The sequence below is a fragment of the Eschrichtius robustus genome, chromosome 1 (assembly GCF_028021215.1).
Source record: "Eschrichtius robustus isolate mEscRob2 chromosome 1, mEscRob2.pri, whole genome shotgun sequence".
NCBI classification, from domain to species: Eukaryota; Metazoa; Chordata; class Mammalia; order Artiodactyla; family Eschrichtiidae; genus Eschrichtius; species Eschrichtius robustus.
In genome coordinates, this window is record NC_090824.1 from 117,310,126 (window position 1) to 117,333,443 (window position 23,318).

A 23,318-nucleotide genomic window follows, 5' to 3' on the forward strand; every position below is an offset into this window, starting at 1 on the left:
AATGGGCATCAGCAGAAAATCTACAAACAACAAATGCTGGAGAGGGTGTGGAGAAAAGGGAACCCTCTTGCACTGTTGGTGGGAATGTAAGTTGATACAGCCACTATGGAGAACAATATGGAGGTTCCTTAAAAAACTAAAAATAGAATTACCATATGACCCAGCAATCCCACTACTGGGCATATACCCAGAGAAAACCGTAATTCAAAAAGACACATGCACCCGAATGTTCATTGCAGCACTATTTACAATAGCCAGGTCATGGAAGCAACCTAAATGCCCATCAACAGACGAATGGATAAAGAAGATGTGGTACATATATACAATGGAATATTACTCAGCCATAAAAAGGATCGAAATTGAGTCATTTGTTGAGAAGTGGATGGATCTAGAGACTGTCATACAGAGTGAAGTAAGTCAGAAAGAGAAAAACAAATATTGTATATTAATGCATGTATGTGGAACCTAGAAAAATGGTACAGATGAGCCGGCTTGCAGGGCAGAAGTTGAGACACAGATGTAGAGAATGGACATATGGACACCAAGGGAGGAAAACTGCGGTGGGGTGGGGATGGTGGTGTGCTGAATTGGGCGATTGGGATTGACATGTATACACTGATGTGTATAAAATTGATGCCTAATAAGAACCTGCAGTATAAAAAAACAAACAAACAAAACAACTAATACTAAACTTTCATTGGGTTATTTGTATGGAAATATGTTAATATAAATGTTTCTGACATTAAAAAAAAAAAAAAGACAGTATGGTACTGTCACAAAAACAGAAATATAGATCAGTGGAAAAGGATAGAAAACCCAGAGATAAACCCACGCACATATGGTCACCTTATCTTTGATAAAGGAGGCAAGAATATACAGTGGAGAAAAGACAGCCTCTTCAATAAGTGGTGCTGGGAAAACTGGACAGGTACATGTAAAAGTATGAAATTAGAACACTCCCTAACACCATACACAAAAATAAACTCAAAATGGATTAAAGACCTAAATGTAAGGCCAGACACTATAAAACTCTTAGAGGAAAACATAGGCAGAACACTCAATGACATAAATCACAGCAAGATCCTTTTTGACCAAGATCCTTTTTGACCCGCCTCCTAGAGAAATGGAAATAAAAACAAAAATAAACAAATGGGACCTAATGAAACTTAAAAGCTTTTGCACAGCAAAGGAAACCATAAACAAGACCAAAAGACAACCCTCAGAATTGGAGAATATATTTGCAAACGAAGCAACTGACAAAGGATTAATCTCCAAAATTTACAAGCAGCTCATGCAGCTCAATATCAAAAAAACAAACAACCCAATCCAAAAATGGGCAGAAGACCTAAATAGACATTTCTCCAAAGAAGATATACAAATTGCCAACAAACACATGAAAGAATGCTCAACATCATTAATCATTAGAGAAATGCAAATCAAAACTACAATGAGATATCATCTCACACCGGTCAGAATGGCCATCATCAAAAAATCTACAAACAATAAATGCTGGAGAGGGTGTAGAGAAAAGGGAACTCTCTTGCACTGTGGGTGGGAATGTAAATTGATACAGCCACTGTAGAGAACAGTATGGAGATTCCTTTAAAAACTAAAAATAGAACTACCATATGACCCAGCAATCCCACTACTGGGCATATACCCTGAGAAAACCAGAATTCAAAAGGAGACATGTACCAAAATGTTCATTGCAGCTCTATTTACAATAGCCAGGACATGGAAGCAACCTAAGTGTCCATCAACAGATGAATGGATAAAGAAGATGTGGCACATATATATAATGGAATATTACTCAACCATAAAGAAGAAACGAAATTGAGTTATTTGTAGTGAGGTGGATGGACCTAGAGCCTGTCATACAGAGTGAAGTAAGTCATAAAGAGAAAAACAAATACCGTATGCTAACACATGTATATGGAATCTAAGAAAAAAAAAAAGGTCATGAAGAACCTAGGGGCAAGACAGGAATAAAGACACAGACGTACTAGAGAATGGACTTGAGGTTATGGGGTGGGGGAAGGGTAAGCTGTGACAAAGTGAAAGAGTGGCATGGACATATATATACTACCAAACGTAAAATAGATAGCTAGTGGGAAGCAGCCGCATAGCACAGGGAGATCAGCTCGGTGCTTTGTGACCACCTAGAGGGGTGGGATAGGGAGGGTGGGAGGGAGGGAGATGCAAGACGGAAGAGATATGGGAACATATGTATATGTATAACTGATTCACTTTGTTATAACGCAGAAACTAACACACCATTGTAAAGCAATTATACTCCAGTAAAGATGTTAAAAAAAAAAAAACAAAAATCAAGTGGGACTTTGATTTGATGTACAGTGTAAATTTTTTTCAAAAGATATATCTTTATTATAAAGTGTAAAAATGAATGCAACTTTTAACAAGAGGAAAAACAAAAACAAAATCGGGATAAACCATCTACCTTTGGTCTTGACCCAATTTTCTCCACTCTTCTCAAGGATCTTTCAGCCACCTCTTCTGTCTTATCTGCACATCTATTCAAACCTTGTCTATTCTTAAAGAAGAACAAGACAAAACAAAAGCTCTGAAAGTTTCTAATCCATTGGCTTCTGGGAGTATTTTTGTGTACTCCTTTATTTTACCAGATCTTCAAATGTTGGTAGGTCACAGGGTTTTATCCTTAGGCCACTACTCCTCTGGTCTACGTGCTCTTTTCAGATATCTCACCTACTCTTGTAAATCAACTGCTACATAAATGCTGATAACCTCCAAATCCATAATACACTGCTGGCCTCTCCCCTGAGTTTCAAACTTGCTGGACACTGTCAGCCAGACTCACCAAGAGACAGCTCAAACTCAACATATTCAAAACTGAACTTATCTACATTCCCTCCTAAATGGCCCTCTCCTAGAGTTCTCTAATTCAGTTGGTGGCATCGTATAATCAATCATTCAAACTAGAAACCCAAAGTCGCCCACAACTACTCTTCTCTCACTCCCCAACAATCACTCAAGAAGTCCTCCCTATTTTACCTCCTGAGTATTTCTCACATTGCTCTCCTCTTCACCCTATAACAATGTCATCATGGTTCAAGACCTCTGCCATAGTTTCTGCAACACTTTTTTCCCCACCTTACAGAATAAAATATAAGAATAACACGAGGCCACTGCCTATTTTTCTAGGTTCATTTGGCACTATTCCTAGCATCAAATTTATGTTTTAGCAAGCAATAAACTACCCAGTTCCTGACCTATATATCACCCTATTCTTGTCTCTGAGCTTTTGCTCATACTGTCTCCTCTGCTTAAAATGAATGCCTTTCTGTCCTTCCTCCTGAAACTCCTACTTATCATTAAGAGGAGCTCAGGTGCTATAATCTTTAGGAAGCTCTTCCTGAAACTACCTTCCTTCCTTTAAGGTTAGGTGCCCCTCTTCTGTATTCTCATTTTACCTTGTTCTTTCTATATATTGTACTTCCCACACAGTGTTATAAGTATTTGTATATGTCTCTCTCCTCTACTGATCTCTGTAGCTCAGAGCCTAGCCTACAGTCTGACAAACCGCAAGCAATCAACAGATGTTTATTTAATGGTTCAATAGATGGAGAAGAAGGGAGAGAAGGAGAGGGGATTTTTGTTGGGAGTAAGAGGAACAAACCTGTCAGCCCCAGGCTTCTGAACTTCAGAAAAATTGTTAACTCCAGCTCAACTCCACAAATCAATCTCTGGTGTTGTTATCAGATATGAGAAAAGACCAAGAAAGAACAGAGAGAAGATGAGAAAAGAAAAACACAGACTTTGTGGTTAGACAGATAAATCTCCCCACCAAAGATGTCCACATCCTAATCCCCAAAATCTGTGAATATATTAACTAAAATGGTTAGTTAGAAAGAACCTTGCAGATGTGATTAAGTTATGGATCTTGCGGTAGGAGATTATCCTGGATTATACAAGTGGGACTAATGTAATTATAAGGGCACTTATAAAAGAGGAAGGCAGGAGAGCCAGAGTCAGACAAGGAAATTGGAAGCAAAGTCCAGAGTGACGCAACTGCTGGTTGGGGGCCATAAGCCAAGGAATGTGGGCAGTCTCAAAGCTGGAAAACCCAAGAAAATAGATTCTCCCTTACAGCCTCCAGAAGGATTGCAACTGATATCTTGATTTTAGCCCAGCAAAACCCATTTTAAAACCCTCCAGAACTATAAGATAATAAACTTGTATTGTTTTAAGCCACTAAGTTTGTGGTAGCTTGCTATGACAGCAATAGGAAAATAATACAAAAGTGTATAAAATGAGATAAATAATGTCTACAATTGCCTCAAAATATTAACTCAAATTACCACAGAATATAGCAGAATTCATTGTTGTTGATTGTCTAAAAGGTTACACATAGAGCCACGTATAAATAAATAAAAGGATTGTCTGGATATAAAATGATAATTTATAGGATAATTTGATAATCTTTGAAAGATGGATATGACTAATCAAAGTAGCTACACTTTTAAAGAACCATGATTTTAAGGGAAGTATTATGAAGGACTTATGTTAAACGTTAAGTGATTTAAAAAGGGATTTTGATAAGCAATCCAAAAGACATGATATTTTTCATTTCCATGACATATAAATACAAAAGCGATAAAAATAAGAGCCTTATTTAATTGTTATAAGATCTGACTTTTTAAATATGGAAGCATTACCTACAGAATTGGCATATTTGCATTATTTCTCCCCAAAAATCACACACACACGTCAAGATAACTAGAAAATATGTAAGTATTAATATCTACATAAATTTATTTTAAGTCTCATGGCCAGAGTTCAAACAACTTACTTTCCTTTGTCCTTCAACCATTCTGGGTTCTTTTCCTCTTCTTTTAAATCACAAAGTTCAGGAATGTCAGTATTCATTGCTCTTCGTGCCTCTGCTTGTTTATGTAACCACTGAAACGAGAATGAAGTTTAATGAAGGACACAAAAGTCTTGTTTTATTAAAAGTTACTTTTAGATTTTCCATTTTCCTATACAAGATGGAAATACTATTTGTTATGGACTGAATGTTTGTGTCCTCCAAAATTCATATGTTGAAGCCCTAATCACCAATGTGATGGTATTTGGAGATGGGGCCTTTGGGCGATAATTAAGCTTGGATGAGGTTATGAGTATGAGACTTCCATCATAAGGTTAGTGTCCTTATAAGAAGAGGGAGAGACCAGAGGGCATGCTCTTCCCCACCCCACCCCACCCCAGCATCCTGACCTTGGTCTTCCCAGCCTCCAGAACTGTGAGAAATAATTGCCTGTTCTTTAAGCCACCCAGTCTATGTACTTTGTTATAGCAGTCTGAGCAGACTGATAAAATATTTGATGGTGGTGATTTTAAACTTCTAGTTTTTATACATCTTTAAGCTTTTTTTTAAACTTCACTAGCTGATCAAGATCAAATGTATAAAAATTTCTAGTCCAAATTTCATCCAAATTTCTGGGAGTTCATGTGAATATTGTTTTATTTTTCTTGTTTATAATATATATATATTTTTTTACATTATAAAAACATATAAATGATTTTTAAAATAATTATAATTTTATAGTTACAGAGATACTTTAATAATAAAATATAGAAATATGCTGTTAATAATAAGAAAAAAGTTATATTTATAAATTGTCATTATAGCTTAAGGAGATTCAATTATTTCCACAACTTTTCAATTGAGAGAGGTATCAGTTCACACCTTACAGTAAAAAAAAAAAAAAAAAAAAAAGCAGTTCTTAGTGCTTACACAACTAAATATACAATATTCAAAATCCCAGAGCTCAGGAATTTATAAATGAATGAAAGCTATTAATGCCAAATGTCACATTAGAAATACTTGATATTAATAATTAATTGTAATAAAGTAATAAATTTACAAATCTTTTCTTACCGCAACATACACTGACCCAAAGTTTACAAATCTATTATGGAAAATGATGTATTTGATAAAATAAATGCACATGCAACATTTTATCTCCTGGGATAAGCAACAACACTGGATATTAAATCAGTGTTTTCTCATCAGCATTCTGGAGCCAAAAAAAAAAAAAAATCCTGCAAAATATATTTTTGTCAAAAGGAAATATTAAATTTTTTCATAAAGTAATATCTTTAGCTTAATGACTACTTTAAAAATTCAGACCCAGTAACAGTTTCAATATATGGAATAAAAAATATTTTCATTGTGGTCACCGTAACTAACAGCAAGTATACCAACCTCCTCTTCTTCTGCTACCTGTGATTCCCGGAGAGCAGTTGGGAATACTCGAGGGGTAAAGTTGATTTTAATATTGCCGACAGAGCGAGGAGCAGGAATACTGTCTTCCTTTAACTTCTCAAAAAATATATTTTCTGAATTTCTCCCTTCAAAAACAATATTAGCAACTAAGTTATTTATCTCTCATTTCCTAGTTAACAAACTGACTTTTAAGGTAATTACACATTAAAGCTACTTCTAAAATCCTATACAAATAATCCAAACATATTTTCTACAATAAGGAATGTAAAATCCCTCATTGAAATTATGGCAGCTAATTATCTGTTCTTTCATCAGTGACCTCAGCTACTTTTCTGGGGTTCTGTTTGTTAAACCACACAGTGTCTAACTTACATTCACTATAGAGGAAGCCACTCTAGGCAACTTAATCTACATCAACTCTAGAGGAGGGCACCTAGGCAAAGCCATCACTTTCCTTAAGCTCCGGTATCAGTATCTTCTATAAGCTCCCTGGTGATGACATAAAAGTTTTTCAGCTATTAAAGACAGCTAATGGGAACAGGCAAAGAGTTGTAATGAAAGGCTATACATTTGTAAAAAGGTAGTTAGATGTAATAATTATTAAGTCAATACAAGAGGAGAAATTAATCTATGTGTTAGAATATAAACTATATGAATAAAGGGAAGGAAAGGTACTAAAAAGGAAAAGTACTAAAAACACGATATACAGATTTAAAAGGCAAATATCAAAATTGTTTAAAAAAAGATTTTCCAGAAACATGACAGAGAGTTAATATCCTTGATATAAAATGAACACATAAAATTAAGATATAAAACTTCCAATTTAGGGAAGTGGAAATGGCGCAGTGGTTAAGAATCTGCTTGCCAATGCAGAGGACACGAGTTCAAGCCCTGGTCTGGGAAGATCTCACATGCTACAGAGCAACTAAGCTCGGGTGCCACAACTACTGAAGCCCACGCACCTAGAGCCCGTGAGCCAAAACGAAGAGTAGCCCTCACTCGCCGCAAGTAAAGAAAGCCTGCATGCAGCAACAAAGACCCAACTCAGCCAAAAATAAATAAATTTATATATTTTTTTAAATGTCTGAAAAAAAGAGAAAATTTTTTAAAAATAAAAAATAAAACTTCCACTTTAAAGACAAATTGAAAATGGCATGAATTAACATTTCAAAGGGAGGCAGGAGGGGAGCAAGGAAGAAAGAATAAGGACTCAAACAAAGAAAGTAACATTAACAAAAATTTGAACAAAAAATTTCCACAGATTGTGGTTGGGAATGCAGTATCCTACCCATCCTCCCCTCTTTCTTTTAGTAATAGAATCTACTGTGTCAAGGTAGAATCTACAAAATCCAGCCTCCCTTAAGAGTAGGTGTAGTTATGTGCCAAACCTGAGACAACAGAATATGAATACAAGTGCTGTATAAAACTTATGGATCATTATCTTACATGTAAATCTACTCGCAGTGGACTTCCTCTTTCCCCTTCCCACTGGCTAAAAAACAATGCCAACTGCAGCATCCACCTTGGACCCAGAAGTGGAAGCCAAATGATGTGATGATTGATGTGGCCCCACCAGCCTAGATGGCCCTGTGGAACAAAGCCATCTATCAGGCCTAGATTGATTGCTGTTACATAATAAGTCTTAGATTACAGAGAATTCAATTTCTATCTTATTTGATCTATAACTTTGGACCTCTTTATTTCAGCAGTTGGCTTGAACCTACCTAACACAATGTCCTAAGAATTTTATAGCCTGGTAAACTGTTGTTCACTTGTGAAGCCAAGAGACATTCCTAGATATGTAAGAACTAAGTAAATATACCATCTAGCCATGTTTCCTGAATAAATTACTCAAAGAAATGTTTCAGAACATGGACAAAAAAAATTAAGAACTCAGGACTGGGAAACCTGAGGGTAAAAATGAAAAAGGATAGGTTTTCTAAAACACACGAAAAAATGTTGTAAGATTTTTTAATGTTACTACAACAGAAGGAAAACAGAATAAAAAGTAAAAATGAAGTATATAAGTTCACATTTTATACTAATGATTACTAGGATACACAACATGGAGGGAAGAAGCACTATTCTTCCATAATGAGAAATTTAAAAATTACTTTGCTATTAACTTTGCTCAATAAAAGTAAATGAATAAACATTTGAAAATGCTTATGGAAATCATTACGGTGACCATGAGTTACATTAAAAATAGGATATCTAGCTTTCAAACTCTTACAGTAAAATAAGACACACAGAAAAACATAAAAAGAAATTAGCTTTCTGTTTTCAGCAGCATAGGTTAAAGTTTTTACAAACTTTAACACAATTTTACAAGCAGACAAAATGCTATGAACACATAAAATGCTTGATAAAAATATAACAAATAAACAAAAGTTTCAAGTACATAGTTCAGTTCAAAAAGTATGCAAAAGAAAAGGCTTATCAGCAACTTACAGCCAGGGTAATCTCAAAAGCTGACAGCTGACAAAAAGCTACTTGGAAAGATTTCAGATATAGATATAGATATCTAGATAGGTATACCTATGAAGGTATATATCTATCTAGATATCCATATCTGTACCTGAAATTTTATATATATGAATATACTATATATTATACATATATATATTACAGACTATATATAAAGGATAAAGGCTGGAAATTTAATGCTGATATAGGTACAGAGGTGAGAGCTGAAAAGGCAATTACAGCCTGAGAAGGGCTACACTCTCAGTGAAATGGACACATAAAATCTCTGTCCACAACCCCAGGAAAGTGAAGCATGTCTCTTCCTGGGGCTCTGGATAAGAGAAGAAAAAACGTCTCTCGTGAGAAACCTAAACTTCAGGTATCCCTTCCGAGGAATTCTTACTTTTGCAAACCAGGACACACGAAATTTCCTCATATGCACACATAAAAATAATCCGTGCTGAAGATGAGCACACAAACAAAAACTACAAATCACATGTGGATACAAGGTATGTTTCTTCCTTACAGTATGGAGAACAGTAAGCAGACACAACAAACGGGAAGACTGGCCTACTAAGAATTTGAAATAACAGAACAATCTGAAAGAGACTATAATAATTTAAAACATGCTTACTTAAAGAGCTAAGACAGGCTAAAATCCATAATGAAAAACTAAGGAATGAAAAAAGAACAAACAGGTATGAAAGAAGCAAACAGAACTTGCAAAATGAAAAATACTGTCCCTGAAATTGAAAACCTCTCGGACAAGTTTAAGAGCACATTAGGCATATTTGAAGAAAATTTGCAAACTAGAAGACAGATCTGAGGATATTATACAGAATGCAGCCAAGGAAGATACAGGCAATTTGAAAACAATTTGCTATTTGAAAACAACAGCTTATAACTTCCCAGAACTGAGGTAAGACATACGTTCTTTGAGTGAAACTATACTCCAAGTTCTGGTATTATGAGATGAATAAATATAAAACTGCACTTAGAGTAATAAAATCAACATAAACCAAAGTGAAGAATTTTAAAGCAACCAGAGACAAAGGATGGATTACCTTATAAAGGATCAATATTGAATCAAGAGCAGACTTCCAGCGGCAATATTAGAAGTCAGAAGGCAATAGAAACATATCTTCAAATTACTGATGGAAAATAACTGTCAATCTTGAATTCTACAACCATGTAAAACATCATTGAATAACAATAACAAAATAAAAATAACTGAACTTAACATTCAGATCTTTATTAAAGAACTACTAGACAGGAATAAAGACGCAGACATAGAGAATGGACTTGAGGACACGGAGAGGGGGAAGGGTAAGCTGGGACGAAGTGAGAGAGCGGCATGGACTTATATATACTACCAAATGTAAAATAGATAGCTAGTGGGAAGCAGCCATATAGCACAGGGAGATCAGCTCAGCTCAGTGACCACCTAGAGGGGTGGGATAGGGAGGGTGGGAGGGAGATGCAAGAGGGAGGACATATGGGGATATATGTATATGCATAGCTGATTCACTTTGTTATAAAGCAGAAACTAACACACCATTGTAAAGCAATTATACTCCAATAAAGATGTTAAAAAAAATAAAAAACTACTAAAGGATTTACTTAAAGGAAAGGTAATTGGATCCAGAAAGAACTTAGATGCAAGAAGCAAAGATAATTAAAAAGCAGTAAATATGGGTCAACAGAAAGAGTAATGAGTATATGTGGTAAAGCCACACTAACGACTAAATTTAGAGGTTTAAAAATAAGGTGAGATCACCTGACTCCCTCCCTGCCAAAAAAGTGGAATAAAATCTTTAGACAGTAACATAGAGGATGGGTATGACAGAAGTTCATGTATTAAATTTCCTTCTAATATTTACAAGTAATGGTAGAGATTAAATTTTGTTTAGTATGCACATTAAAAATATAATAATTGTAATTATATCTATGTATCAAAACAGTTATAAAAAATTTAATATTCAGAGAACAAAAATAGAATGTATACCTTTCAAATTAGTAGAAAGGAAAGGAGGTAATTAAGAAAAATTATTTAATCCAAGGCAGAAAAATAGAAAAAAGAACAAAAAAGGAAGTCTGGGGGCTTCCCTGCTGGCGCAGTGGTTGAGAATCTGCCTGCCAATGCAGGGGACACGGGTTCGAGCCCTGGTCTGGGAAGATCCCACATGCCGTGGAGCAACTAGGCACGTGAGCCACAATTACTGAGCCTGCGCGTCTGGAGCCTGTGCTCCGCAACAAGAGAGCCCGCGTTAGTGAGAGGCCCGCACACCGCGATGAAGAGTGGCCCCCGCTCACCACAACTGGAGAAAGCCCTCGCACAGAAACGAAGACCCAACACAGCCAAAAATAAATAAATAAATAAATAAAACCAAAAAGTTAAAAGAAAAAAAAAAGGAAGTCTGGTAAATATAAATCACAAAGTAAGAGGGCAGAAGGAAATTCTAAGACGTTAGGATATATTTTATTATATTTTTTAATTAATTAATTTATTTTTGGCTGCATTGGGTCTTCGTTGCTGTGTGCAGGCTTTCTCTAGTTGCAGAAAGCGGGGGCTGCTCTTCATTGCAGTGCACGGGCTTCCCACTGCAGTGGCTTCTCTTGTTGAGGAGCATGGGCTCTAGGTCCATGGGCTTCAGTAATTGTGGCACGCAGGCTCAGTAGTTGTGGCGCGTGGGCTTAGTTGCTCCACAGCATGTGGATTCTTCCCAGACCAGGGCTCAAACCTGGGCTCCCTGCATTGGCAGGTGGATTCTTTTTTTTTTTTTAATTAATTAATTAATTAATTAATTAATTATATTTATTTTTGGCTGTGTTGGGTCTTCGTTTCTGTGCGAGGGCTTTCTCTAGTTGCGGCAAGCGGGGGCCACTCTTCATCGCGGTGCGCGGGCCTCTCACTATCCCGGCCTCTCTTGTTGCGGAGCACAGGCTCCAGACGCGCAGGCTCAGTAGTTGTGGCTCACGGGCCCAGTCGCCCCACGGCATGCGGGATCCCCCCAGACCAGGGCTCGAACCCGTGTGCCCTGCATTGGCAGGCAGATTCTCAACCGCTGCGCCACCAGGGAAGCCCTGGCAGGTGGATTCTTAACTACCAGGGCGGTAGTGTCACCAGGGAGGTCCCAGGATATATTTTATTTATAATAATAAACCTAAGTAGCCCATATCAAAAGAAAGACTCACAATAAACAAAAATATACACTAGCAAACTACAAATGATTTATAAACACATTTGTATATAACACAATGACCCAGATAATATAAAATATGAGAACAATTGTCATTCCCCTTTTATACATTTGGAAATTAAAAAAAAAAATTCTCCCTAATAATTCAAGGACAAAAAAAAATCATGATGGGTTACAAAATATTTGCAACTAAATGGCAATGAAAACACAAGATTTCAAGACTTGGTGAATGTATTAATGCAGTATTTAAGAGAAAAAATTATAACTTCATATGCATGTGTTAAAAGATTCAAAAATTAATGCAAACAAATTGTATAAAGAACAGAGAAAACCCAAAGAAACTAGAAGAAGCCAAATAAAAATAAACACAGGAATTAATGGAATAGAAACAAAGAAACAATAAAAGATCAACAAAAACAAAAATTGCTTTTTTGAACAGACAAAATTTGCAAAATGCTGCAATAGTTGATCAAGGAAAAATAAAATACTATTAGGAACAACAACAACAACAAATATATATATATATACATTTTTCAGATTCTTTTCCATTATAGATTACTACAAGACATTGAATATAGTTCCCTGTGCTATACAGCAGGTCCTTGTTTATCATTTTACATACAGTAGTGTGTATATGTTAATCCCAAACTCCTGATTTATCTCTCCCACCACCCCCTGCTAAAAAAAATATTTTTTAAATTATTTCTTATATGTGGAACCTAAAACAAAAAACCAGACTCATAGATACAGAGAACAGATTGGTGGTTGTCAGAGGTGGGGGGTGGGAGGTGGACAAAATGGGTGATGATGGTCAAAAGGAATGAACTTCTAGTCATAAAATACATAAGCCCTGCAAATGAAATGTACAGCCTGGTGACTATTGCTAATAATACTATATAGCATATTTGAAAGTTGTTAAGACAGTAAATCTTAAAATTTCTCATCATAAGAAAAAAAATTGTAACTACGTATGGTGCTGGACAGATTTGCTAGATTTACTGTGGTGATCACTTCATAATATACACACATATCAAATCATTATATTGTACACCTGAAACTTATAATAAGTCAATTATATCTCAATAAAAAAAAGAATTTTTAAAAAATTATTACCTTTCCTCTGTTTCTCCCTTCCCTCTTCCTAATACTCCTATTATTTGAATGTTGGACAACCTGGATGGATACTCTAGTTGTTTTATCTTTTCTATTTTAAAATCTCTCTGTTGGGTCTTCTCTGGCAGCGCAGTGGTTAAGAATCTGCCCGCCAATGCAAGGCACACGGGTTCGATCCCTGGTCCGGGAAGATCCCACGTGCCACGGAGCAACTAAGCCCGTGTGCCAAAACTACTGAGCCTGTGCTCTAGAGCCCGTGAGCCACAATTACTGAGCCTGCGTGCTGCAACTACCAAAGCCCATGTGTCTACAGCCCATGCTCTGCAACAAGAGAAGCCACTGCAATGAGAAGCCTGCGCACCGCAACAAAGAGTAGCCCCTGATCACTGCAACTAGAGAAAGCTGGCGGGCAGCAATGAAGACCCACCACAGCCAAAAATAAATAAATAAAATAAAATAAAATAATAAAATCTCTTTGTCATCTTATTCTATTTTCTGGAAAAAAAATTAACTATATTCCAGCTATTTGATTTAATTTTTAATTTTTTAATTACATTTTTAATTTCCAAACCATTCTTTTAGGAAAATTTCTTTATTACAGCCTCTTGTTTTTGTTCAAGGATTAAAATATGTTCTCATCTCTCTGAAGACATTAATTATAGTTCTTTTTTTTTTAATTTTTGAATTTTATTTTTTTATACAGCAGGCTCTTATTAGTCATCAATTTTATACACATCAGTGAATACATGTCAATTCCAATCACCCAATTCATCACACCACCATCCCCAACCCCCACGGCTTTCCCCCCTTGGTGTCCATAAGTTTGTTCTCTACATCTGTGTCTCAACTTCTGCCCTGCAAACCGGTTCATCTGTACCATTTTTCTAGGTTCCACATATATGCGTTAATATACGATATTTTTCTCTTTCTGACTTGCTTCACTCTGTATGCCAGTCTCTAGATCCATCCACGTCTCAACAAATGACCCAATTTCCTCTTATGGCTGAGTAATATTCCATTGTATATATGTACCACATCTTCTTTATCCATTCGTCTGTCGATGGGCATTTAGGTTGCTTCCATGACCTGGCTATTGTAAATAGTGCGGCAATGAACATTGGGGTGCACGTGTCTTTTTGAATTATGGTTTTCTCTGGGTATATGCCCAGTAGTGGGATTGCTGGATCTTATGGTAATTCTATTTTTAGTTTTTTAAGGAACCTCCATACTGTTCTCCATACTGGCTGTATCAATTTGACATTCCCACCAACAGTGCAAGAGGGTTCCCTTTTCTCCACACCCTCTCCAGCATTTGTTGTTTGTAGATTTTCTGCTGATGCCCATTCTAACTGGTGTGAGGTGATACCTCATTGTAGTTTTGATTTGCATTTCTCTAATAATTAGTGATGTTGAGCAGCTTTTCATGTGCTTCTTGGCTATCCGTATGTCTTCTTTGGAGAAATGTCTATTTAGGTCTTCTGCCCATTTTTGGATTGGGGTGTTTGTTTCTTTAATATTGAGCTGAATGAGCTGTTTATATATTTTGGAGATTAATCCTTTGTCCGTTGATTCGTTTGCAAATATTTTCTCCCATTACGAGGGTTGTCTTTTGGTCTTGTTTATGGTTTACTTTCCTGTGCAAAAGCTTTTAACTTTCATTAGGTCCCATTGGTTTATTTTTGGTTTTATTTCGATTACTTTAGGAGGTGGATCAAAAAAGATCTTGCTTTGATTTATGTCAAAGAGTGTTCTTCCTATGTTTTCCTCTAAGAGTTTTATAGTGTCCAGTCTTAGATTTAGGTCTCTAATACATTTTGAGTTTATTTTTCTGTATGGTGTTAGCGAGTGTTCTAATTTCATTCTTTTACATGTAGCTGTCCAGTTTCCCCAGCACCACTTATTGAAGAGACTGTCTTTTCTCCATTGTATATCTTTGCCTCCTTTGTCATAGATTAGTTGACCATAGGTGCGTGGGTTTATCTCTGGGCCTTCTATCTTGTTCCATTGATCTATGTTTCTATTTTTGTGCCAGTGCCATATTGTCTTGATTACTGTAGCTTTGTAGTATAGTCTGAAGTCAGGGAGTCTGATTCCTCCAGCTCCATTTTTTTGCCTCAAGACTGCTTTGGCTATTCGGGGTCTTTTGTGTCTCCATACAAATTTTAAGATGTTTTTTGTTCTAGTTCCATAAAAAAATGCCATTGGTAATTTGATAGGGATTGCACTGAATCTGTAGATTGCTTTGGGTAGTATAGTCATTTTCACAATGTTGATTCTTCCAATCCAAGAACATGGTATATCTCTCCATCTGTTGGTATCATCTTTAATTTCTTTCATCAGTGTCTTATAATTTTCTGCATACAGGCCTTTTGCCTCCTTAGGTAGGTTTATTCCTAGATATTTTATTCTTGTTGTTGCAATGGTAAAAGGGAGTGTTTTCTTAATTTCTCTTTCAGATTTTTCATCATTAGTGTATAGGTACGCAAAAGATTTCTGTGCATTAATTTTGTATCCTGCAACTTTACCAAATTCATTGATTAGCTCTAGTAGTTTTCTGGTAGCATTTTTAGGATTCTCTATGTATAGTACCATGTCATCTGCAAACAGTGACAGTTTTACTTTTTCTTTTCAATTTGTATGCATTTTATTTTTTTCTTCTCTGATTGCCATGGCTAGGACTTCCAAAACTATGTTGAATAATGGTGGTGAGAGTGGACATCCTTGTCTTGTTCCTGATCTTATAGGAAATGCTTTCAGTTTTTCACCATTGAGAATGATGTTTGCTGTGGGTTTGTCATATATGGCCTTTATTATGTTGAGGTAGTTTCCCTCTATGCCCACTTTCTGGAGAGTTTTTATCATAAATGGGTGTTGAATTTTGTCAAAAGCTTTCTGTGCATCTATTGAGATATCATATGGTTTTTATTCTTCAATTTGTTAATATGGTGTATCACATTGATTGATTTGCGTATATTGAAGAATCCTTGCATCCCTGGGATAAATCCCACTTGATCATGGTATATGATCCTTTTAATGTGTTGTTGGATTCTGTTTGCTAGTATTTTGTTGAGGATTTTTGCATCTATATTCATCAGTGATATTGGTCTATAATTTTCTTTTTTTGTAGTATCTTTGTCTGGTTTTGGTATCAGGGTGATGATGGCCTCATAGAATGAGTTTGGGAGTGTTCCTTCCTCTGCAATTTTTTGGAAGAGTTTGAGAAAGATGGGTGTTAAGTCTTCTCTAAATGTCTGATAGAATTCAGCTGTGAAGCCATCTGGTCCTGGACTTTTGTTTGTTGGAAGATTTTTAATCACATTTTCAATTTCATTACTTGTGATTGGTCTGTTCATATTTTCTATTTCTTCCTGGTTCAGTCTTGGAAGGTTATACCTTTCTAAGAATTTGTCCATTTCTTCCAGGTTGTCCATTTTATTGGCATAGAGTTGCTTGTAGTAGTCTCTTAGGATGCTTTGTATTTCTGCGGTGTCTGTTGTAACTTCTCCTTTTTCATTTCTGATTTTATTGATTTGAGTCCTCTCCCTCTTTTTCTAGATGAGTCTGGCTACTGGTTTATCAATTTTGTTTATCTTCTCAAAGAACCAGCTTTTAGTTTTATTGATCTTTGCTATTGTTTTCTTTGTTTCTATTTCATTTATTTCTGCTCTGATCTTTATGATTTCTTTCCTTCTGCTAACTTTGGGTTTTGTTTATTCTTCTTTCTCTAGTTCCTTTAGGTGTAAGGTTAGATTGTTTACTTGAGATTTTTCTTGTTTCTTGAGGTAGGCTTGTATAGCTATAAACTCCCTCTTAGAACTGCTTTTGCTGCATCCCATAGGTTTTGGATCATCGTGTTTTCATTGTCATTTGTCTCTAGGTATTTTCTGATTTCCCCTTTGATTTCTTCAGTGATCTCTTGGTTAGTTAGTAATGTATTGTTTAGCCTCCATGTGTTTGTGCTTTTTACGTTTTTTCCCCTGTAATTCATTTCTAATCTCATAGCGTTGTGGTCAGAAAAGACACTGGATATGATTTCAATTTTCTTAAATTTACTGAGGCTTGATTTGTGACCCAAGATGTGATCTATCCTGGAGAATGTTCCGTGTGCACTTGAGAAGAAAGTGTAATCTGCTGTTTTTGGATGGAATGTCCTATAAATATCAATAAAATCTATCTGGTCTATTGTGTCATTTAAAGCTTCTGTTTCCTTATTTATTTTCATTTTGGATGATCTGTCCATTGGTGTAAGTGAGGTGTTAACGTCCCACACTATTATTCTGTTACTGTCGATTTCCTCTTTTATAGCTGTTAGCAGTTGCCTTATGTATTGAGGTGCTCCTATGTTGGGTGCATATATATTTATAATCGTTATATCTTCTTCTTGGATTGATCTGTTGATCATTATGTAGTGTCCTTCCTTGTCTCTTGTAACATTCTTTATTTTAAAGTCTATTTTATCGGATATGAGTATTGCTACTCCAGCTTTCTTTTGATTTCCATTTGCATGGAATATCTTTTTCCATCCCCTCACTTTCAGTCTGTATGTGTCCCTAGGTCTGAAGTGCGTCTCTTGTAGACAGCATATAGATGGGTCTTGTTTTTGTATCCATTCAGCCAGCCTGTGCCTTTTGGTTGGAGCTTTTAATCCATTCACATTTAAGGTAATTATCGATATGTATGTTCTTATGACCATTTTCTTAATTGTTTTGGGTTTGTTTTTGTAGGTCCTTTTCTTCTCTTGTGCTTCCCACTTAGAGAAGTTCCTTTAGCATTTGTTGTAGAGCTGGTTTGGTGGTGCTGAATTCTCGTAGCTTTTGCTTGTCTGTAAAGCTTTTGATTTCTCCATCAAATTTGAATGAGATCCTTGCCGGGTAGAGTAATCTTGGTTGTAGGTTCTTCCCTTTCATCACTTTAAGTATATCATGCCACTCCCTTCTGGCTTGTAGAGTTTCTGCTGAGAAATCAGCTGTTAACCTTATGGGAGTTCCCTTGTATGTTATTTGTTGTTTTTCCCTTGCTGCTTTCAATAATTTTTCTTTGTCTTTAATTTTTGCCAATTTGATTACTATGCGTCTCGGCGTGTTTCTCCTTGGGTTTATCCTGTATGGGACTCGCTGTGCTTCCTGGACTTGGGTGGTTATCTCCTTTCCCATGTTGGGGAAGTTTTTGACTATAATCTCTTCAAATATTTTCTTGGGTCCTTTCTCTCCCTCTTCTCCTTCTGGGACCCCTATAATGCGAATGTTGTTGCATTTAATGTTGTCCCAGAGGTCTCTTAGGCTGTCTTCATTTCTTTTCATTCTTTTTTCTTTATTCTGTTCCGCAGCAGTGAATTCCACCATTCTGTCTTCCAGGTCACTTATCTGTTCTTCTGCCTCAGTTATTCTGCTATTGATTCCTTCTAGTGTATTTTTCTTTTCAGTTACTGTATTGTTCACCTCTGTTTGTTTGTTCTTTAGTTCTTCTAGGTCTTTGTTAAACATTTCTTGCATCTTCTCGATCTTTGTCTCCATTCTTTTTCCGAGGTCCTGGATCATCTTCACTATCATTATTCTGAATTCTTTTTTGGAAGGTTGCCTATCTCCACTTCATTTAGTTGTTTTTCTGGGGTTTTATCTTGTTATTTCAGCTGATACATAGCCCTCTGCCTTTTCATCTTGTCTTTCTGTGAATAGTAAAGGCTTCTTGATGCACTGTGACTGTTTCCACAAACTGATTTCACCAGGAGTCCCTCATGTGAGGACGTTCTGTCAGATTCTCTTGGTGTGTGAACTGTCTTCAGGTTCAACATACGAATGAAGTTTGGAGGTTGGGGTCCATCCTGCTAGTGTTGGAGGGTCTCCTGCAGAGGCGGGGGGTGGCTGTGGCTCACCGTGGGGACAAGGACACTGGCAGCATAAGTTCTGGGATGTACTCCTTGGTGTGAGCCCTCCCAGAGTCTGCCACTAGCCCCACCTAATTACAGTTCTTTTTAAGTTTTCTTCTATTCCCTGCATCACTTGCTTGTTCCAAGTTGCATTTTTCTGTTTGGTTCTTGGCTGTCTGCTCATATTAAAGATGAAGTATAAATATTCTGACTGGAAGTTTTGTGTACATGAATCTAAAGATTGTTGACTAGTGAGCTTCAGCATTGTGAACTAGTGGGGCCATTATAAATGCCAGGGTTTTTTCATCCTATACCAATTAGCTTCCCTGTAGAGGAATTCTCCAATCTGCATCCCAGGTGCACTGGGCTCCTGCATGCATATGGGGAAGAGGATAGAGCTGGACGGGATCTCTTGAATCAGTATTTAGATTTTTACAATGCAGACTTTCACTCAATCTCTGTATTTTCAGAGCAGAATCTCACTCAGTCCTCAATTGTGCAGAAAGTAAACCTCCAGCTATCTGCTGTAGTATGGGAGGAGATCTGGTAATCAAAGTCCTATGCACTTTCAACCAATCCTATTTTTTCCAGACCTACGTTTGCCCCTACCTTTAGAAGTACCTAGTTCTACCAAGTTGAAAAGGGACAAATCCACTTGCCCTGAAGCCTCATCTCTCCCACTACAATGCTTTTAGTAGCTTAGCAAATAGATAGCTCAGCAAATCAAAACTAGCTCAACAGATACCGGTACCTGACCTCAAGAGGCTTCCCCTTTTGGATTTTTTTTTTTTTTTGATGTGGAACATTTTTAAAGTCTTTACTGAGTTTGTTACAACATTGCTTCTGTTTTATGTTTTGATTTTTTGGCCTCAAGGCATGTGGGATCTTAGCTCCCCAACCAAGGATCGAACCTGCACGCCCTGCATTGGAAGGCGAAATCTTAACCACTGGACCACCAGGGAAGTCCCGGCTTCCCCTTTGGAACAAAGCTGTTTCTAACAAGACAAGAAAGACCCCATAGTCATGTAACTAATTAATGCTCATTGATTTCCCTTTCCTCATACCTTATAAATATAGACAACAGTACAAGAGCAGGGACCCTCAAATGCAGCCTTTTGGGGGAATGGCCTCACTATGCCTGGCCCTAAGCATAACTCTGTGGAATAGTAAGAACTTGAGGAAATTGTGCACACTTTGATGCTTTCCTGCTTAAAATCAATAAACATTATTTTTTCAATTTTATTGAGAAATAATTAATGTACAATAACTATACTCATTTTAAAGTATATTATATGAGTTCTGACAGATGTACATGCTCCTGAAATCACAATCAACACAGAAAATTTCTATCACCTCTAAGAGTCCCCTATAACCCTGTGAAGTTCATCCTTTCCCTTCACTCCTGGCCCCAGGCAACCACTAATGTGCTCTCAGTCATTATAAATTAGTATTTTCTAGAATTTCTTGCACTATGGACTGCTGTCTTGCTTTTTTCAGAATAATTTTGTGATTCATTCATGTCATGTGTATCAGTAGTTTTCTTGTTTTTAAAAAATAAATTTATTTTTGATGGCATTGGGTCTTCGTTGCTGCGCACGGGCTTTCTCTAGTTGTGGCGAGCGGGGGCTACTCTTCGTTGCGGTGTGTGGGTTTCTCATTGTGGTGGCTTCTCTTGTTGCAGAGCACGGGTTCTAGGTGTGCAGGCTCAGTAGTTGTGGTGCACGGCCTGAGTTGTTCTGCAGCATGTGGGATCTTCCCGGGCCAGGGATCGAACCCGTGTCCCCTGCATTGGCAGGCGGATTCTTAACCACTGGGCCACCAGAGAAGTCCCAGTTGTCTCCTTTTTATTGAAGAGTAATATTCCATTTTATGAATGTATTTCAAAATTTGTTTATCCTTTCACCTGTTGATGGACATTGTTTCCAGTTGTTCACTATTGTAAATAAAGCTGCTGTAAACATTTGAATACAAGTTTTTAGGTGGACACATTTCTCTTGTGTAAATACCTAGGACTAAAATGGTTGAGTTATATGACAACATATGACAGTTGACACTCTTCCAAAGTAGTTGTACCATTTTATATTTTGACCATCATTGTACAAGGTCCAATTGCAGCACATCCTCAATAACACTTTGTACTGATGAACTCTTTAATGTTTAATATTAGCTATCTTAGTGGATGTGTAGTATATTTCACTGTGGTTTTAATTTGCATTTCCTTACTAACGATGTTGAACATCATTTCATGTGCATGTTGACCATTCATGTGTCTTCTTTTGTGAAAAGTCCATTCAAATCTTTTGTCTAATTGTTTATTGGGTAGTTTGTCTTCTGTGTATATATTAGGTACACGGTGAGGCAAGAATCAATGTTCATTTGTTCCCACAGATACCCAATTGTTCCAGACTTTCCTTTCCCCATTGAACTGTCCTACTTTTGACGAAAAGCATCGGACCATACAGGTAAGGATCTATTTCTGCTCACTGTACTCCGTTCTTTTGACCTTTCTGTTCATCCTTTCACCAGTTCCACCCTATCTTGATTACTGTAGCTTGATGTTAAGTCCTCAAATCAGGTAGTATAAAGGTAGTATAAGTCCAACATCTTTGTTCTTATTTTTAAAAATTTCTTTAGCTAGTCTAGGTCATTTGCATTCTAATATAAATTTTAGAATCAACTTGTCGATTTCTACAAAAAGCTTACTGGTATTTCTGTTGGAATTGCACTAAATCTATACATCAATTTAAGGAGAAGTGACATCGTAACAATATTGTTTTCCTATTCATGAACATGCTATATCTCTCCATTTGTTTAGGCCTTTAAAAATATCTCTCAGTAAATTTTTATAGTTTTCAGTGATGAGATCTTACACCTCTTTTATTAACTTTATTCCTAAATATTTTTTGTCTTAGTGTTATTATAAATTGATTAAAGTTTAATTTTCCAATTGTTTGCTGTTGGTAAATAAAATCATAAGTGATTTTTGTAATCTTATATCTTGAGACGTTGCTAAATTCACTTATTAGTTCTAGCAGTTATCTGTAGATTCCTTAGGGATTTCTACATAGACAATCATGTCATCTACAAATAGACAGTTTTACTTCTTCCTGTCTAATCTTCATGGCTTTTATTTCTTCTTCTTGTCTTAATACAGCAGTTAGGACCTCTAGTATAATGTTGAATGAGGTAGTGAAAACAGACATGCTTGCCTTGCTCTTCAACCTAAGGGACAAAGTACACATTAATTCATCAGTAAATATGATGTTTGCTATAGATTTTTGTGTCGAAGGCTCTTATCAGATTGAGAATGTTTCTTTCTAGTCCAATTTTTTATTATAAATGGGTGTTGGATTTTGTCAAATGCCTCTTTGCAATATTGAAATAATCACGTTTGTCCTTTGTTCTGTTAGTATAATTAGACTGAATGATTTTCAAATGCTAAATCAACTTTCCCTTCCATTACCCATTTCCAGCAGTCAAAAATTCTCTAGGCTGTGTGAAAAAAAAACACGACTACAGTGGTTGAACCAAACATGTGTTTATTTTTTCTCACTTAACAAGCTTGAAGAAAGATGGTCCAGCACGATTTATCAGCTTTCCAATGTCATTAATGTCCCAGGCTCTTTCTTCTTCCCTGTTCTATCATTCTTAATGTATGGCATGCCTCTTCATGATCTCAAGAAGTGCTAATACACTTTTTGGCAAAGATCTTCATCTTAGGTAGAAAAAGGAAAGGGGGAGCAAGCAGAAAGGAACTGGGGACACTTACCTCAGAAAAGTAATACTTTTCTATAAATCCTTAGTAGATTTCTTCTTGCATTTCAAGAGCCAGAACTGTGTCACTTGCCTACATACAGTTACAAGAGAGTCTGGGGAAGTAAATTTTGTTTTCCCTTTTTTTTTTTAACTAATTTAAAATTACTTTGTAAAAATAAGTCACTGTGCTTTGATCCTTATTTTTTCATTTTATAATAAAAAATTTCAAATATGTACAAAAGTAGGATAGAATAATCACCATCACGCATTCATGACAACTTCAATTATCAACTCATGGCGAACACCATTTCATCTTTACCTCTATCCACTTTCACATACCATATTATTTTGAAGCAAATCTCAGACATCATATTTACCTATAAATATTTCAGTAGGCATCTCTACAAGATGAGGACTTTATAAACCTAACTACAATACCATTATCACATCTAAAGAAAAAAAATGTAATTATTCCTTAATTTCTTCAAATATCCAATTAATACTCAAACTTCCAAGAGGTAAGTTTTTTAGCTGGACACATTTCTTCTGTCCCCCACCCCCAAATCATGATTCTATTGTTGAGTAGGCAATCTACAGCACCCGCCACACCACTGGTATTCAGTATACTATAAAAGTAGCTTGTCTCAAGAAC

General features: G+C 36.4%; 1 protein-coding gene across 2 annotated transcripts in view; it reads right to left on the reverse strand.

Moving 5' to 3' along the window:
• The window catches only part of DNAAF4 (dynein axonemal assembly factor 4), an 82,402-nt gene that overhangs the window by 20,595 nt on the left and 38,489 nt on the right, over positions 1–23,318 (reverse strand). For both annotated transcript variants that reach the window (XM_068551925.1, XM_068551920.1), the window contains exons 5-6: positions 6,245–6,390; positions 4,829–4,938 (exon numbers count right to left, since the gene is read on the reverse strand). In XM_068551925.1, coding sequence (XP_068408026.1) covers positions 4,829–4,938; positions 6,245–6,390 — 256 coding nt within the window. The remainder of the gene's footprint in view (positions 1–4,828; positions 4,939–6,244; positions 6,391–23,318) is intronic.